Source organism: Ascaphus truei, chromosome 1, assembly GCF_040206685.1.
Source record: "Ascaphus truei isolate aAscTru1 chromosome 1, aAscTru1.hap1, whole genome shotgun sequence".
Taxonomy (NCBI): domain Eukaryota; kingdom Metazoa; phylum Chordata; class Amphibia; order Anura; family Ascaphidae; genus Ascaphus; species Ascaphus truei.
Genome location: NC_134483.1, coordinates 473,956,889 through 473,968,414, shown reverse-complemented (window position 1 = coordinate 473,968,414; position 11,526 = coordinate 473,956,889). Strand labels below are relative to the sequence as shown.

The following is an 11,526-nucleotide window of genomic DNA, read 5'->3' as shown; positions in this document are numbered from 1 at the left end:
CTACTGTTCTGCCCTTGTACTGGCAGTAAGCCCTGGAACAATCGGGCTGTCAGTAGTCAATATGGGGTTTTCACCCTCCTTGGTGCTGCACTTGAGTGACAGCGGGAGGCAGTGACATCAGGCCTGAGCATGACCAGTCATGACACAGACCTGGTGCCCTCCTCCTATGTGTACTTAAGGGCAGTGCTGCCCCAAATTCAGTAGTACCTCTACCTACTTGAGAGAGGCAGGTCACACAGCCAAGAGCCTGACAATTGGGCCTTCTCTGTTCCTCTTCCGCTCAGGAGAGAGTGAGTGTGTACCATACCTCTGTCCCTGCTAGAGGGGCAGGGAAGACCTGGGACTGCTGCGGGTGCCCTTGGCCTGTAGTGAAGGTCCAGGGACCATCCTTCAGTGAGTAGCTGACAGTTGCTGTATTGAGCAGAACCCTGCCGTGTGCTGCACAGAGTGAGAGGATAAACCGTTACTGTTATTATACTTATGGCCTGGAATGTGATCTTACTTGGGGGAAAGGTAATCGGTTCTACCGTGGAAGATCATCTTCAGTTCCCTGGAGCCTATGGCAGATTGAGGAGCTGCACTGCTAAAGATATGTGGGTAATGTACCCCAGAAACCTGATACTGTGTCCCCACTACCATCGGCGGACGACTCAGCCCTCCTGTTTACCAGCAGGTATCATGCACCACATACGTAGTAATGGCCAAATCTCCCACCGGGTGGGGGAAACACTGTTACATATCATTAAAATTAAATATTTAAAGGAGCAATCCAAGCTGCCTATTATTATTATTTTTTTTTAACATAGGATTGGACCCCATTCATTTCTGCTCTGGAACCCGCTGCTACCAGAGATACATACCTCCGAAAGGGGTGGCAGTATCTCCTGCGAATTTAAATCCCCCGCGTCACGTAGACCAATAGGAAGCTGCACAGGATGACATCATGGCTTCCTATTGGCAAGTAGGATACAGGAGCTTTGAAAAGTGGCCATTATGTGAACACCTGCTAGCGAGCCGGAGCGGCTACAGGCACCCCCTATGGAGGTAAATATCTTCGGAAGCAGGGGTCCCCGGAGCTGAAATTAATGGGGTTCAGCTCCGGAGACCCCCTGCTTCAATCCTATGGGAAAATACATTTAAAAAAGGGGGGGGATGCCCAGCTTGGAATGCGGTTTTAAATGGATACATTCATGGCACAAGCTTTTTGACTTTTGACAAACTAAAGCACACTCAAGGATACTTCAGGCCCCAACTGAAGTGAAAGGTTAACTATTATTATTTTGCAAGTTATTTCAAAACAAGTCTCCCATGCATATAAGAATGAGTGTACTCTTTGTATGCATCTCTTCTAATGAGCAATTCCTTGTACTAAGTAGATCGCTATTATCCTGCCAACTGAGAATAGGTCAGAAAGCGCATGGGAACAGATGTCACATTTTCTCGGGCTGCCCCTTCCACGCTGTTTGTAAATTGTAGGTAACGAGCCTTGTTTCCAACAATGTGATTGTTATGGAAGGTTAATTTAGAAAAATATGGAGAGAAAAAAGGAAGCGGATCAAACAGCGAAACAACTCTCACATGTTGTGATGCAACATCATGAAAGCCACTTGAAGCCACAAATTAATAAATATTAAATCAGTAAAACTTTTAGCTATAAGTTTTTTGTATTATGCTTTATAATTATTCAATACATTTGGAGTTTATATATGTTTTATGTGCAATCAATAAATGTAAACACATGAGAGAGGTGAGATAATATTGAAAGATCTATACCCAAACTGTATGTTAGGGTTTTACAATGAAGTGAAAGCATTGATGTTGAGGATTTCTAAGGAATGTATTTGAAAATGACAATGGTATCCATATTTGAGGCCCACAGAGATATTTTACATCGATTCATATCTGGGATTGAAAACTGCTAGAGGTTTTGAGAATGGTGTCAAATAAACCAAGTCACGCAGAATTGGAACCAACAGTTTGATCATGATGTGTCTGGATAGCAGACAGATTGCAGTGTTTAATATATTTCACCTTTTTTAATTGTGTGTTTTTAGGAATCAGTTTGGGATTGCATAAAACTATTGTATGCCTTATATCAGGATTTAAGTGATAATATTTTGTTTTAAATAACGTAATTAACAAGATTAGTTATTAAAACGTTAATGTATTCAACATCTAATAATTAACTACTTTAATGATGGCTTTTGGTGTATTGTATCACCATTACTGTCTATAGTTTTTACCGAAAAATGGGAGAACCAAACTTGTCCATGTAAGAGAATTAGCCCAATAATTGCTTCAAAGTCCATTAGAAATTGCTCATTAATAATACAAGCAATACACACCTGACTTTTATTAAGGCGAACCTCTGGCTCCAAATTAAACATAGCCAGACTTAGTCATAGTTCTGCAACTCTCAGACCTGGTAAAGATGTGTGCATTGTCAGTTTCCTTTCCACGCATTTTTTGGAATGAAAAGCGTAAAATCTAAACTGGCAGGAGTGCCACTGATAATCTGGCACCAGGTGGTCACTCAAACTTTAATCCATTAATAGTATGAATTATTTATTTTTTTACTATTACTCTTGCTTTTAATTTAGGAGTGTGCATAATAAGTGTATTTCAGGGATTAAGAAAACCTTCATAGGAGGAAATGAGAATGACATCATTAAAATCAGATAAATTATACACTTTTACATCTTGAGACCCGAAATATATATTAGAATAATTCTGAGACCTTCTGAGAAACAACTGTGCTGAGAATGAATGGGGCTGGTTTCCTTTGAGTCAAATCCACTTCAAATTAGCCTGCATTTAAAAATAAATTCTGAGTAATGAGGGGGGCTTGTATGCTGGATTTCATTGTGTGACTGCTCCCTAGGGAAGCTGAGAGCTGCCTCTGTGCTGGTGACAATGGTGAGCAGTGAGTGGCAGGGAGCTGCTCTCATTAGCTGCCTTGTGACCTCAGGGGCTGGGAGTGACAGCCGGGGGGCTCCAACACCGCCTGCCAGACATGGACACAGGGAGACCACCAGAGGCTGCCTTCAGATGAGAGAAAGCAGCAACCTACAGCCAGGGCTCCCTAGTGAAGTGTGTCTGCGAGCACAGCAGCAGCAGCAGCAGCACGGCTCTCCAGCCCACACCTAGCCTAACAAAATGATGCCCTCAAATGCCAGAGCCGCATTGGGAGTTTGGATAGTGGTGCAGATCTGATTTCCGAAGCTGCGTGTAGAACAAGGAATATTTGAAACGCTCACAGAACAAGACACCGAGAAGTTATTTTCTTCTTGGAAGCTGCCAGTGTTGCCACGATGCACGTAATAAACCCTTGTTCTACACGGGGCATTTTGCCGGATCGCTTCACAAGAGCGGCATAATTCAAATGGCACTGGCACAGTGGCACCGCACAACATGTTGCTGTTTGGAAGAGGCGAGGGACTTGTACCAAGGAATCATGAGCTTTCCATGAGCTGAAAAGTACAGCAGCGGTATATCCATCTCCCGAGTGCTGCTTGTGCATACTAGCATGTATATGGAGTGTACGTTTACATACTCTATGGATGAATGATGCTGTCGGAATTTCTAAGGACCCAGGAGGAGTACCAATCTCCAGACAGCTGCTCGGTGCCATAGATTGAGGCGGGCAGCGTGACTCCACTTTGCACTAAACTTCTGCACAGGCGAGTAGCCGCTGCCCCCCACCCCCCTCACCATGGAGTGGCTGTGCTACTTAATGTTCGGCTTGTTTGCGTGCAGCTGGGGCACTGCAGGGGCACAGGGCGAGTACTGTCACGGCTGGGTGGACGCTGCTGGGAACTACCAAGCAGGCTTCCAATGCCCGGAGGATTTTGACACTTTGGACGCCATCATTTGCTGCGGCTCGTGCACCCTGCGCTACTGCTGCGCCGCCTCGGACGCTCGCGTGGACCAAGGCAGCTGCACCAACGATCGCGAGCTGCAGAACACCGGCGTCACGGCGCGTGAGTGTTCCCGCGCGCGCACTCCTAGGGCAGGGTTCCAGGGGGCGGCTCTGAGGCCGTACCGCGCACCACGTGATGCGGGGCTGCTGCACAGACTGGGTCTGTGTATCAAAGTCTACTGACTTCGGATCTGGTTAAAATAGAACCAGGCAAATACCTGCGGAAAATGAAACCTGGCTCTTATTTCTCATTGTTTATTTTTTTGCACCAGTATTGCATGAGTGAGACTTTGATAAACAAACCCAAGTAACATTAAAATAGTAATTGTTTAAAAGTCAGGTGTTACATTAGAGTTGCACGCTCTAGTAAATGAGGTTGAAAAAAAAGACGTCCATGGAGCTCAACCTTTGTTAAATTTAGACGACAGAGATACTCATTCTATATTTGTATTTACAGTATATTCATCCAGAGGCTGGCAAAGAAAACCCCCAATTATGTCTAATAAGGGAAGAAATAAATTCCTTCCTGACTCCAAATATTGGCAATCAGATTCCTCCCTGGATCAACATCCTTCCCATGTTTACTTATTTGGTATATCCCTGTATACCTTTCCTTTCTAAAAAGATGTCCAACCTTTTAAAAAATATATATCTATTGTATCTGCTATCACTGTCTCCATGGGTAATGAATTCCACACTTTAACTGCCCTTACTGTAAAGAACCTGTTCCTTTAGTGCGGGTGAAATCTCCTTTCCTTCAGGTCTTAAAGGGGGTGATGCAGCCATAAAAAAAAATCAAATTAAATGCTCTGGGTGCTGTTTTTTTTTATTTTAGTTCAGGCTTCTAAACTGCATCATAACATAGCACCATAGAAGCAAAGCAAAAGTATCTAATTCAACATACACCATCTTCAATAAGTGAAAGTATATTATATATAGATCACCATTAAGAAGCAAGCATTAATATCATGCAGGCTTCAAGTAGTTCATTATTATGTTCTTTACTGTATGTGGGATTAATAAACCTATCAAGTTTGATTGCGGTTGTTAGGTAAATAGGTGTTTGCTAGACTTGGCAACTTAAGTGGAGAAAACTATGAGAGATGAGAGACACTATCATTAAATTATCTTGTGTCTCATACATTTCCTATTATCTCATATCCAGTATTACATACCAATGCAAAGTAGTGTAATGCAATGCTGTTAAAATACATGTTCCATATGACTTGTCAATTTGCCCCACCAACATCAGCCATAAATAAGGCACATCATGGAAGAACTTTTTATAGAAATAGAAACACCAGGACAAACATCATGCTTTTAATCTGGAAGGCAGTAGATTTAATGGGCATGAAAGGGAGTACATGTTCACTGGAAGTAGTGGATGCATGGGAAAGCCTTCCAGCAGACATGGGTGTAAAGGGAGAAGGAGTTGGTACAGTAGTATGATACATTTGATTGGACCAACAAGCTTTCAAGCCTCACAGGGTTCTCCTTCGAGTATGACTGGAAGAACATGCAAGAGGCAGAAAGACTTCATGCATTCTCGGAATGTGCACAAGGGAAGCTCAGAAGGTTAGTCAACACTGAGCACAAAATCCCTGTATTTGGAAGAGTCCATGCCTTTCCGCTATTCATTTTTGTGTCCCAGTCTGGCAGCAACATAACACCTTGTCACTGCAAAATCTCTATCATATTAAAACTGGCCGTGGTAATCTGTCACCTTTGGGTTTCCAAAACTTTGGAGTTATGTTAGGCCGTTTTGTTACAACAGTTTTAACAAGATTAGGTTTAGGAAATATAAAAGTGTATTTATTGGGTAAAGATGTAAAAAAGTAACAGCAACACAAGTATTCCTATGTTGTGTGTATTCATTACGTCTGTTGAATATTCAAAGCAGATGCATGAGCTTTTGCAACTACTGCATAGCATAACTTCACTTTTGTGTAAGGTTTCAAAAACTTACACAAATGTGCTTAATAAATAGGAGAAGCACTGTAAGGCGTTGGGTCACTAGAAGAACGTGCTCCTTTTAATATAACAGTTGCATCATAGTATTGGAGCTGTAACACTTTTCTGTTTAAAATGCACCATTCTATTGACTATAATATTTTCTTAAACCTGATGCAAACCCCCCCCCCCCATAAAGTAATTTCCCCACAAAGTAAATATTGTGGGTTCAATTGCTCTCCTAGGATTTTGATAAATGTTTTTCAAATGGGATATGGAACTATCCTATTAATTGTGATCAGTTATTTTTCATTAAAGAGGTAATCCAAACAATATCCTAGATGTGTTTTAAAAAAAAATCTGTTCTGTAGTATTAAATAATATTTACTGCATGTTTTATTAGTATTCAACTCTTAATGCTATTTTTAATGAGGTTTAATATACTGAGCATCCTTTGATTTCTATAGCAGGCGTCAGCACACTTTCCAAGCAGTGCAAGATATTTGTAACACTTTCCCGTTTGTGATAATTTGTTGCCAATATTCCCAGCAGTTTGAGCTGCAAACTGTAACAATAGATAATGTTACCTTATTCATATAAGAATACATTGTAACTGCTGAGTTACAGTGACTGAAGGAGTTAATGAAACTGAAGGCAGCCATTTAGTGAACCCTGAGAGGCAGAATCTTTGCTGATCGATCATGGGAGAACAAATCAATCGGCAGTTTAGGTAATTAGTTTTCAATAAAGGTAATCAAAGACTGTATGTATTATTATTATTTTCTTTAAGTGCTGCTTGGATTGCCTCTTTCAATGGCTGGTATATTTGTGCAAATGGGGGTTTAACCTTTTTTTTTTAACTCTCACTAAAAGTGTGTATCATAGTAACAGTATCTTTGTATGCACTAACACTGTGATCTCAAGGCTGAGTTCATTTATTGCTCCTTTAAAAAGGAATTCCGTGTTTTGAATGCCCTTTGTTTTACTTAGACTATTAATCCACAGTAGGAGTTAAAGTCATAAACTCTTTAGAAGCTCCTCTGTTAAGAAATGTATACGATCTACAATACATTAAGGGGTGTCAGAGTTGGCCAAACTATCCCAGAGTGAGCCCTGTAATGGTATATCCAGGACCTACAATACCTCACAGAGAGTATACCTCGATTTAGTTTTATATGGACATTTCCATTGTAGAGATTATTATTCCGTATTTGGTAACACAAGTGAAGCAACACTATATTTGTCCAAAATAATTCCAAATGATTCTTCTTCTTTTAACATTTTTATATCCCATTGAGGTTTTGCTAAAAATCATATCTTGTACCATAATCTCCCTGTTATAATCTGTTTTAAATTCATATTTTTTTCTTTCAATAAAATTTGAGGTTAATCTGGTGCTGTTTTTTCCCCACCAGAATTACGTCCTTTTTTTTTAAAGCAGATAAACGTTTATATACAGTTGCACTAATAATCTTGTCTCTCTGGGTTTTATCATCAGGAATTTATAAAGTCACGGAAAATAGAAATATACAGAAATGGTTTAGGTTACATCCATTGACAAGTGTTTAAGTACTGATAACAAGAATGGCTACTAATTTCTTATGAATGAATGTTGCATTTTAAGACAGGATTTAGAGTTTTGAATCTTCTCTTAAAAATACATGAAATGATATTGCCTAGAATTAAGTGCTAATGATGTTGGCACAACTGCAGCTGGATTAACATGGTTTAGAGATGACAACTTTCAAGGGCCAACATCTCTCAGAAGTGGGGTTTTAATGGAAATCTATGGGAAAGATTATGCTAAATATCAGCATGACTGTCTCCAAATCAGTGACACTCACAAAACCAGTCACAGCTGACCCATCTGATGGGTACGGCATTGAAATAGTTTAAAGGTCTCATTTGATTCTGTTTCTGAAGACAAGACATACATTTAAATAAAAGTGGCAATAATTCAAAATTTGAGCACACTTGTATTCCCAGCTATGTAAAAGTATATGTTTTAAAATACCCTATTTTCCCACTAGTTTATTGGGAAATCATTTTGTACACGTCAATTTTTTTTTCTCAGCACTTGGACTTTTCACAATTTTTGTTTTTACACCTGTCAGGGATTCATCAAGCTGCAACTCGGGGTATTGCACCCAGATCTGAAGATAGCTGCCATTGAATAACAGTTACCACCGGATCCCGGTGCAATACCCCACACCGGAGCTTCCTGAATCCTGGCATGCGAGTCTTCTTATTTCTGAGATATTTAACCCCTTGTGTGCCAGAGAGAACAAAGTATTACACGTGAGGGTTTTAAAGTGTAACTTTTATCTTAATGCTTGAGGGACCTGTAATCCTTTGTCAGTTTTCCACCAGTGAAAGTGAAGCAGTGAGAGCAGGGGCCGCTCATAAAGGATTCTTTGTGAGGCAGAATTGCCAGTGTATCGTGCACTGTACAAAGCAGATCGGTATATGCAGCTAAATAGATACTTATAAGAATGCTATCAAAATATTTCACTCAGGTCACAATACAACCTCAGAGTATTCCCAAAGGCATTTAGCAGCTCATATGCCCTGTAATACATTTGAGTGCACTCCAGAAAAGAGTTCAGAGGACGAGAGGGAGAGAGAGGGAGGGGGAGAGAGAAAGAGGGAGTGGGGAGAGATAAAGAGGGAGTGGGGAGAGAGAAAGAGGGAGTGGGGAGAGAGAGGGTGGGGGAGAGGGGTACGGGGAGAGAAAATAACACTTGATTTTTGTGTGATCACTCAGGTTTTTTTCCTATGCTTTATCCATGTGTTTCCCCTCCTGGTTACATTACAGTGTGTTGATGTTGGAAAGCAACACTGCCTCATTATTTATGGTGTGAAAGTGTTCGCTTCCTCCTCGGCCTCAGGTAGCTTAGCAGCTTGCACTGTGTGGACTGGATGGGACATGTGAGGCTGCCTGCAGGGTGCAGGCCAGAGGGAGCAGCGACACCTACAATGTGTTTGCACAGCTCAACAAATTTGTAATAGAATTGTTCTCAGATGTCCCAGTTTTAATCCGCTCTGTCACTGCACAGAGCAGACTGTATTAAACATGCAGCATGTCTGGGTCAAATGGAAGGACCTTTTCTAAGTTTAGACACCTTTCCGCAGTAAACAAGGCAATAATACCAGCTCAACTGCAGTTGTTATAGTATTTCACAAAAAGAAAGAACAATAGTAAGGCACATTAGGGGGGTTCTTTACTAAACCACAATCGATATTACACCTTAGAGGACACAGCCCTCCGATATTCATGTATCCAATTATATTACGTGCATCTAACAACACCTCCTTGTGTACATTGAAAATAAAGATGTTTTTATTTTTTTTAATTCGATGCTTTGTTCAGAAGATAAGCATTTAAACCCCTATTTCTTACATACAAAGCTCTCAACGATGCTGCCCCTCGTACATCACAAATGTATCCATAAACGCCCACACCGTCCTGCCCCCTCTCTCTGGAATTCCCTACCACATGCCATCAGACTCTCCCCCAGCATTCACACAGTCAAAAACTCTTTAAAGACTCTTTTTAAAGAAGCCTATCTGGCATATTCCTAACATCCCCCCCCACCAACCCTACTGTACCAGCTGTGCAGCTGAACCAAACTCCATGCTATAGAACGCTCGCCAACATCCACACACCCCAAACCTTAATAGATCCAGCAGTGTGGCTGGACCATACTCCAACCTGATGCATACTCCACCCCCATGACGAGCAGCCACTTTACCTTCTGTTCCAACAATGCCCCTTTCTCCCTCTAGATTGTAAACTCTCAGGACCAGGGCCCTCATTACTCACTGTATCTGTTTGCACTTGTTTGTCCTTACTTGTATGTTACTCAGTTTATGTAATCAATGTCACAATGTTCCCCCATTGTACCGCCCTGCAGAATATGTTGGCACTTTACAAATAAAGCATAATAATAATTGTCTGGGAGGTTAAAATGAAGCTCTCCCCAGAGCCAATTGCAGTGTAAGGTCACTCAGACAACACTACAAAAACATTGTTTAAAAAAATTAATAAAGTGCAAAGCATGCTCAAGGTGCAGTATAGTAACATTATTTGAGTTAAACTCATAGGTTTCTGGGAATGGTTGGGAGTGGTGGGGGATTGCTGCTTTAAATGAGATTGTGTTTACTTGACAAATGTAACACTGTTTTCCCACCACTTTTTGCACTAGTTTTCAGCTAAGTTTTCTGTGATAATAAATGTCCCCAAGAAGCACATTATAATATAAGAATGGATCTTTGCAGAGAGGAAAGAAACAGACAGTGACATCCCACAAAAGGGATGGAGGGAATTAAACCCCTCCGAATTGTAGCTTACCCCATTCACATCACCATTCATGGGTCACCAATGTGTGAAAGATTAACACCATATATTTAAACATTCTGAGAGATGTGTAAGGAGTCTGTTTATATATTTTAAATGCGACTGGAAATGCTATAAAATATCACAGGCTACCGATTGTGGTACATTGCTATTTATGTCTATTTTTTCACTCTTCACTATTACAGAGCCTGTGTATGTCCCATTCCTGATTGTTGCCTCCACATTCATCGCCTTCATTATTGTGGGATCTCTGGTGGCTGTTTACTGTTGCACATGTTTGAGGCCCAAACAGACATCTCAGCAGCCCATGAGGTTCACGCTGCGCAGTTACCCGACAGAGACTCTTCCCATGATCCTGACGAGCAGTAGCCTGAGGACTCCCTCCAGACAGTCCAGCACCGCTACCAGCTCCACATCGACTGGAGGCTCTGTGTGCAGGTTGTCCTCGTCCCGGGCAGACCCTGGGTGCCTTGTATCATCACCACCTCCGCCCTACTCATCTGCACACTCTATCCACCTGAGTCCACCACCTGCGTTTCTGGTCTCCACCCAATATTTCTCGTATCCTCTTCAGCAAGAAGCTCTGCCCAACAAGAACTGTCCGGATTTCAGACAGAGCTAACAGAAGCAGTTAAATGAAGCAACTTGTGGGGGGAAAATTGACACATCCTGTTTTGAGGGTTTGGCGCTACTACCAAGAAATAAGGATAGAACGCTACAATTTGTGTGCAAACACCTAAAATATAAAGTGTAATCTTTGTTTGTTTGAAGTCAACAACAAAATAACAAGAATGGCGATGACTAGGGAAGCCTTTCCTTATTGTGACCCCTACTCCCTCCCTGAAAAGTAACATGCAACATTGTAAAGTAATACTGAGATTGCCAATGAACTCCCAGCTTGTCTACCATGTATTTAACCTAAGAAAGGAGATTAAAAAAACCAACATACAGTATTATTTTGTGTTTGAAACGCCTGGTGATGATGGGAAAGTCAATTCATTCGCTTAGATTTAATGGTGATCATTGCTTACCCATAAATAAATCAATACTATACTGTAAGTAAGAACTGGCTTAGGTCTCGGACATGGTGAAAAGAAGAGCGCTGAGCAGCACTGACGCTCATGGTCTCCTGCTCAAGCAGGAGCTTTTTTGTGTCCCTGCATGAGCGTCAGCGTGCGCACTTGTGAGGCGGGGGGAGGCGGGGCTAGCACGTCACGGCGCCGACGTCACGGACTGCCATTGGCTTTTGGCAGTCACGTGACCGGCCCTGCACTTCCCTCAGCGGGAAAACTTAAATTTC

General features: G+C 41.6%; 1 protein-coding gene across 2 annotated transcripts; it reads left to right on the top strand.

Moving 5' to 3' along the window:
- The first annotated feature begins 2,899 nt into the window (after positions 1 to 2,899).
- On the top strand, positions 2,900 to 11,176 carry SHISA3 (shisa family member 3). Of its 2 annotated transcripts, none has more exons than XM_075567204.1 (2): positions 2,900 to 3,980; positions 10,412 to 11,176. In XM_075567204.1, exons 1-2 carry the CDS (start codon positions 3,713 to 3,715, stop codon positions 10,846 to 10,848), a joined length of 705 nt encoding a protein of 234 aa, XP_075423319.1. In that variant the 5' UTR covers positions 2,900 to 3,712; the 3' UTR covers positions 10,849 to 11,176. The 2 variants fall into 2 exon arrangements, with proteins under 2 accessions (XP_075423319.1, XP_075423329.1); XM_075567214.1 differs by lacking the exon at positions 2,900 to 3,980 and adding an exon at positions 4,842 to 5,494.
- Positions 11,177 to 11,526: the final 350 nt, after the last annotated feature.

What these genes read in the sequence shown, in the direction of transcription:
- SHISA3 (XM_075567204.1), top strand. Translation starts at nt 3,713, where the DNA reads ATGGAGTGGCTGTGCTACTTAATGTTCGGCTTGTTTGCGTGCAGCTGG. An exon ending in GAACACCGGCGTCACGGCGC is followed by an intron (nt 3,981 to 10,411) that starts GTGAGTGTTCCC and finishes TCACTATTACAG; the next exon opens with AGCCTGTGTATGTCCCATTC.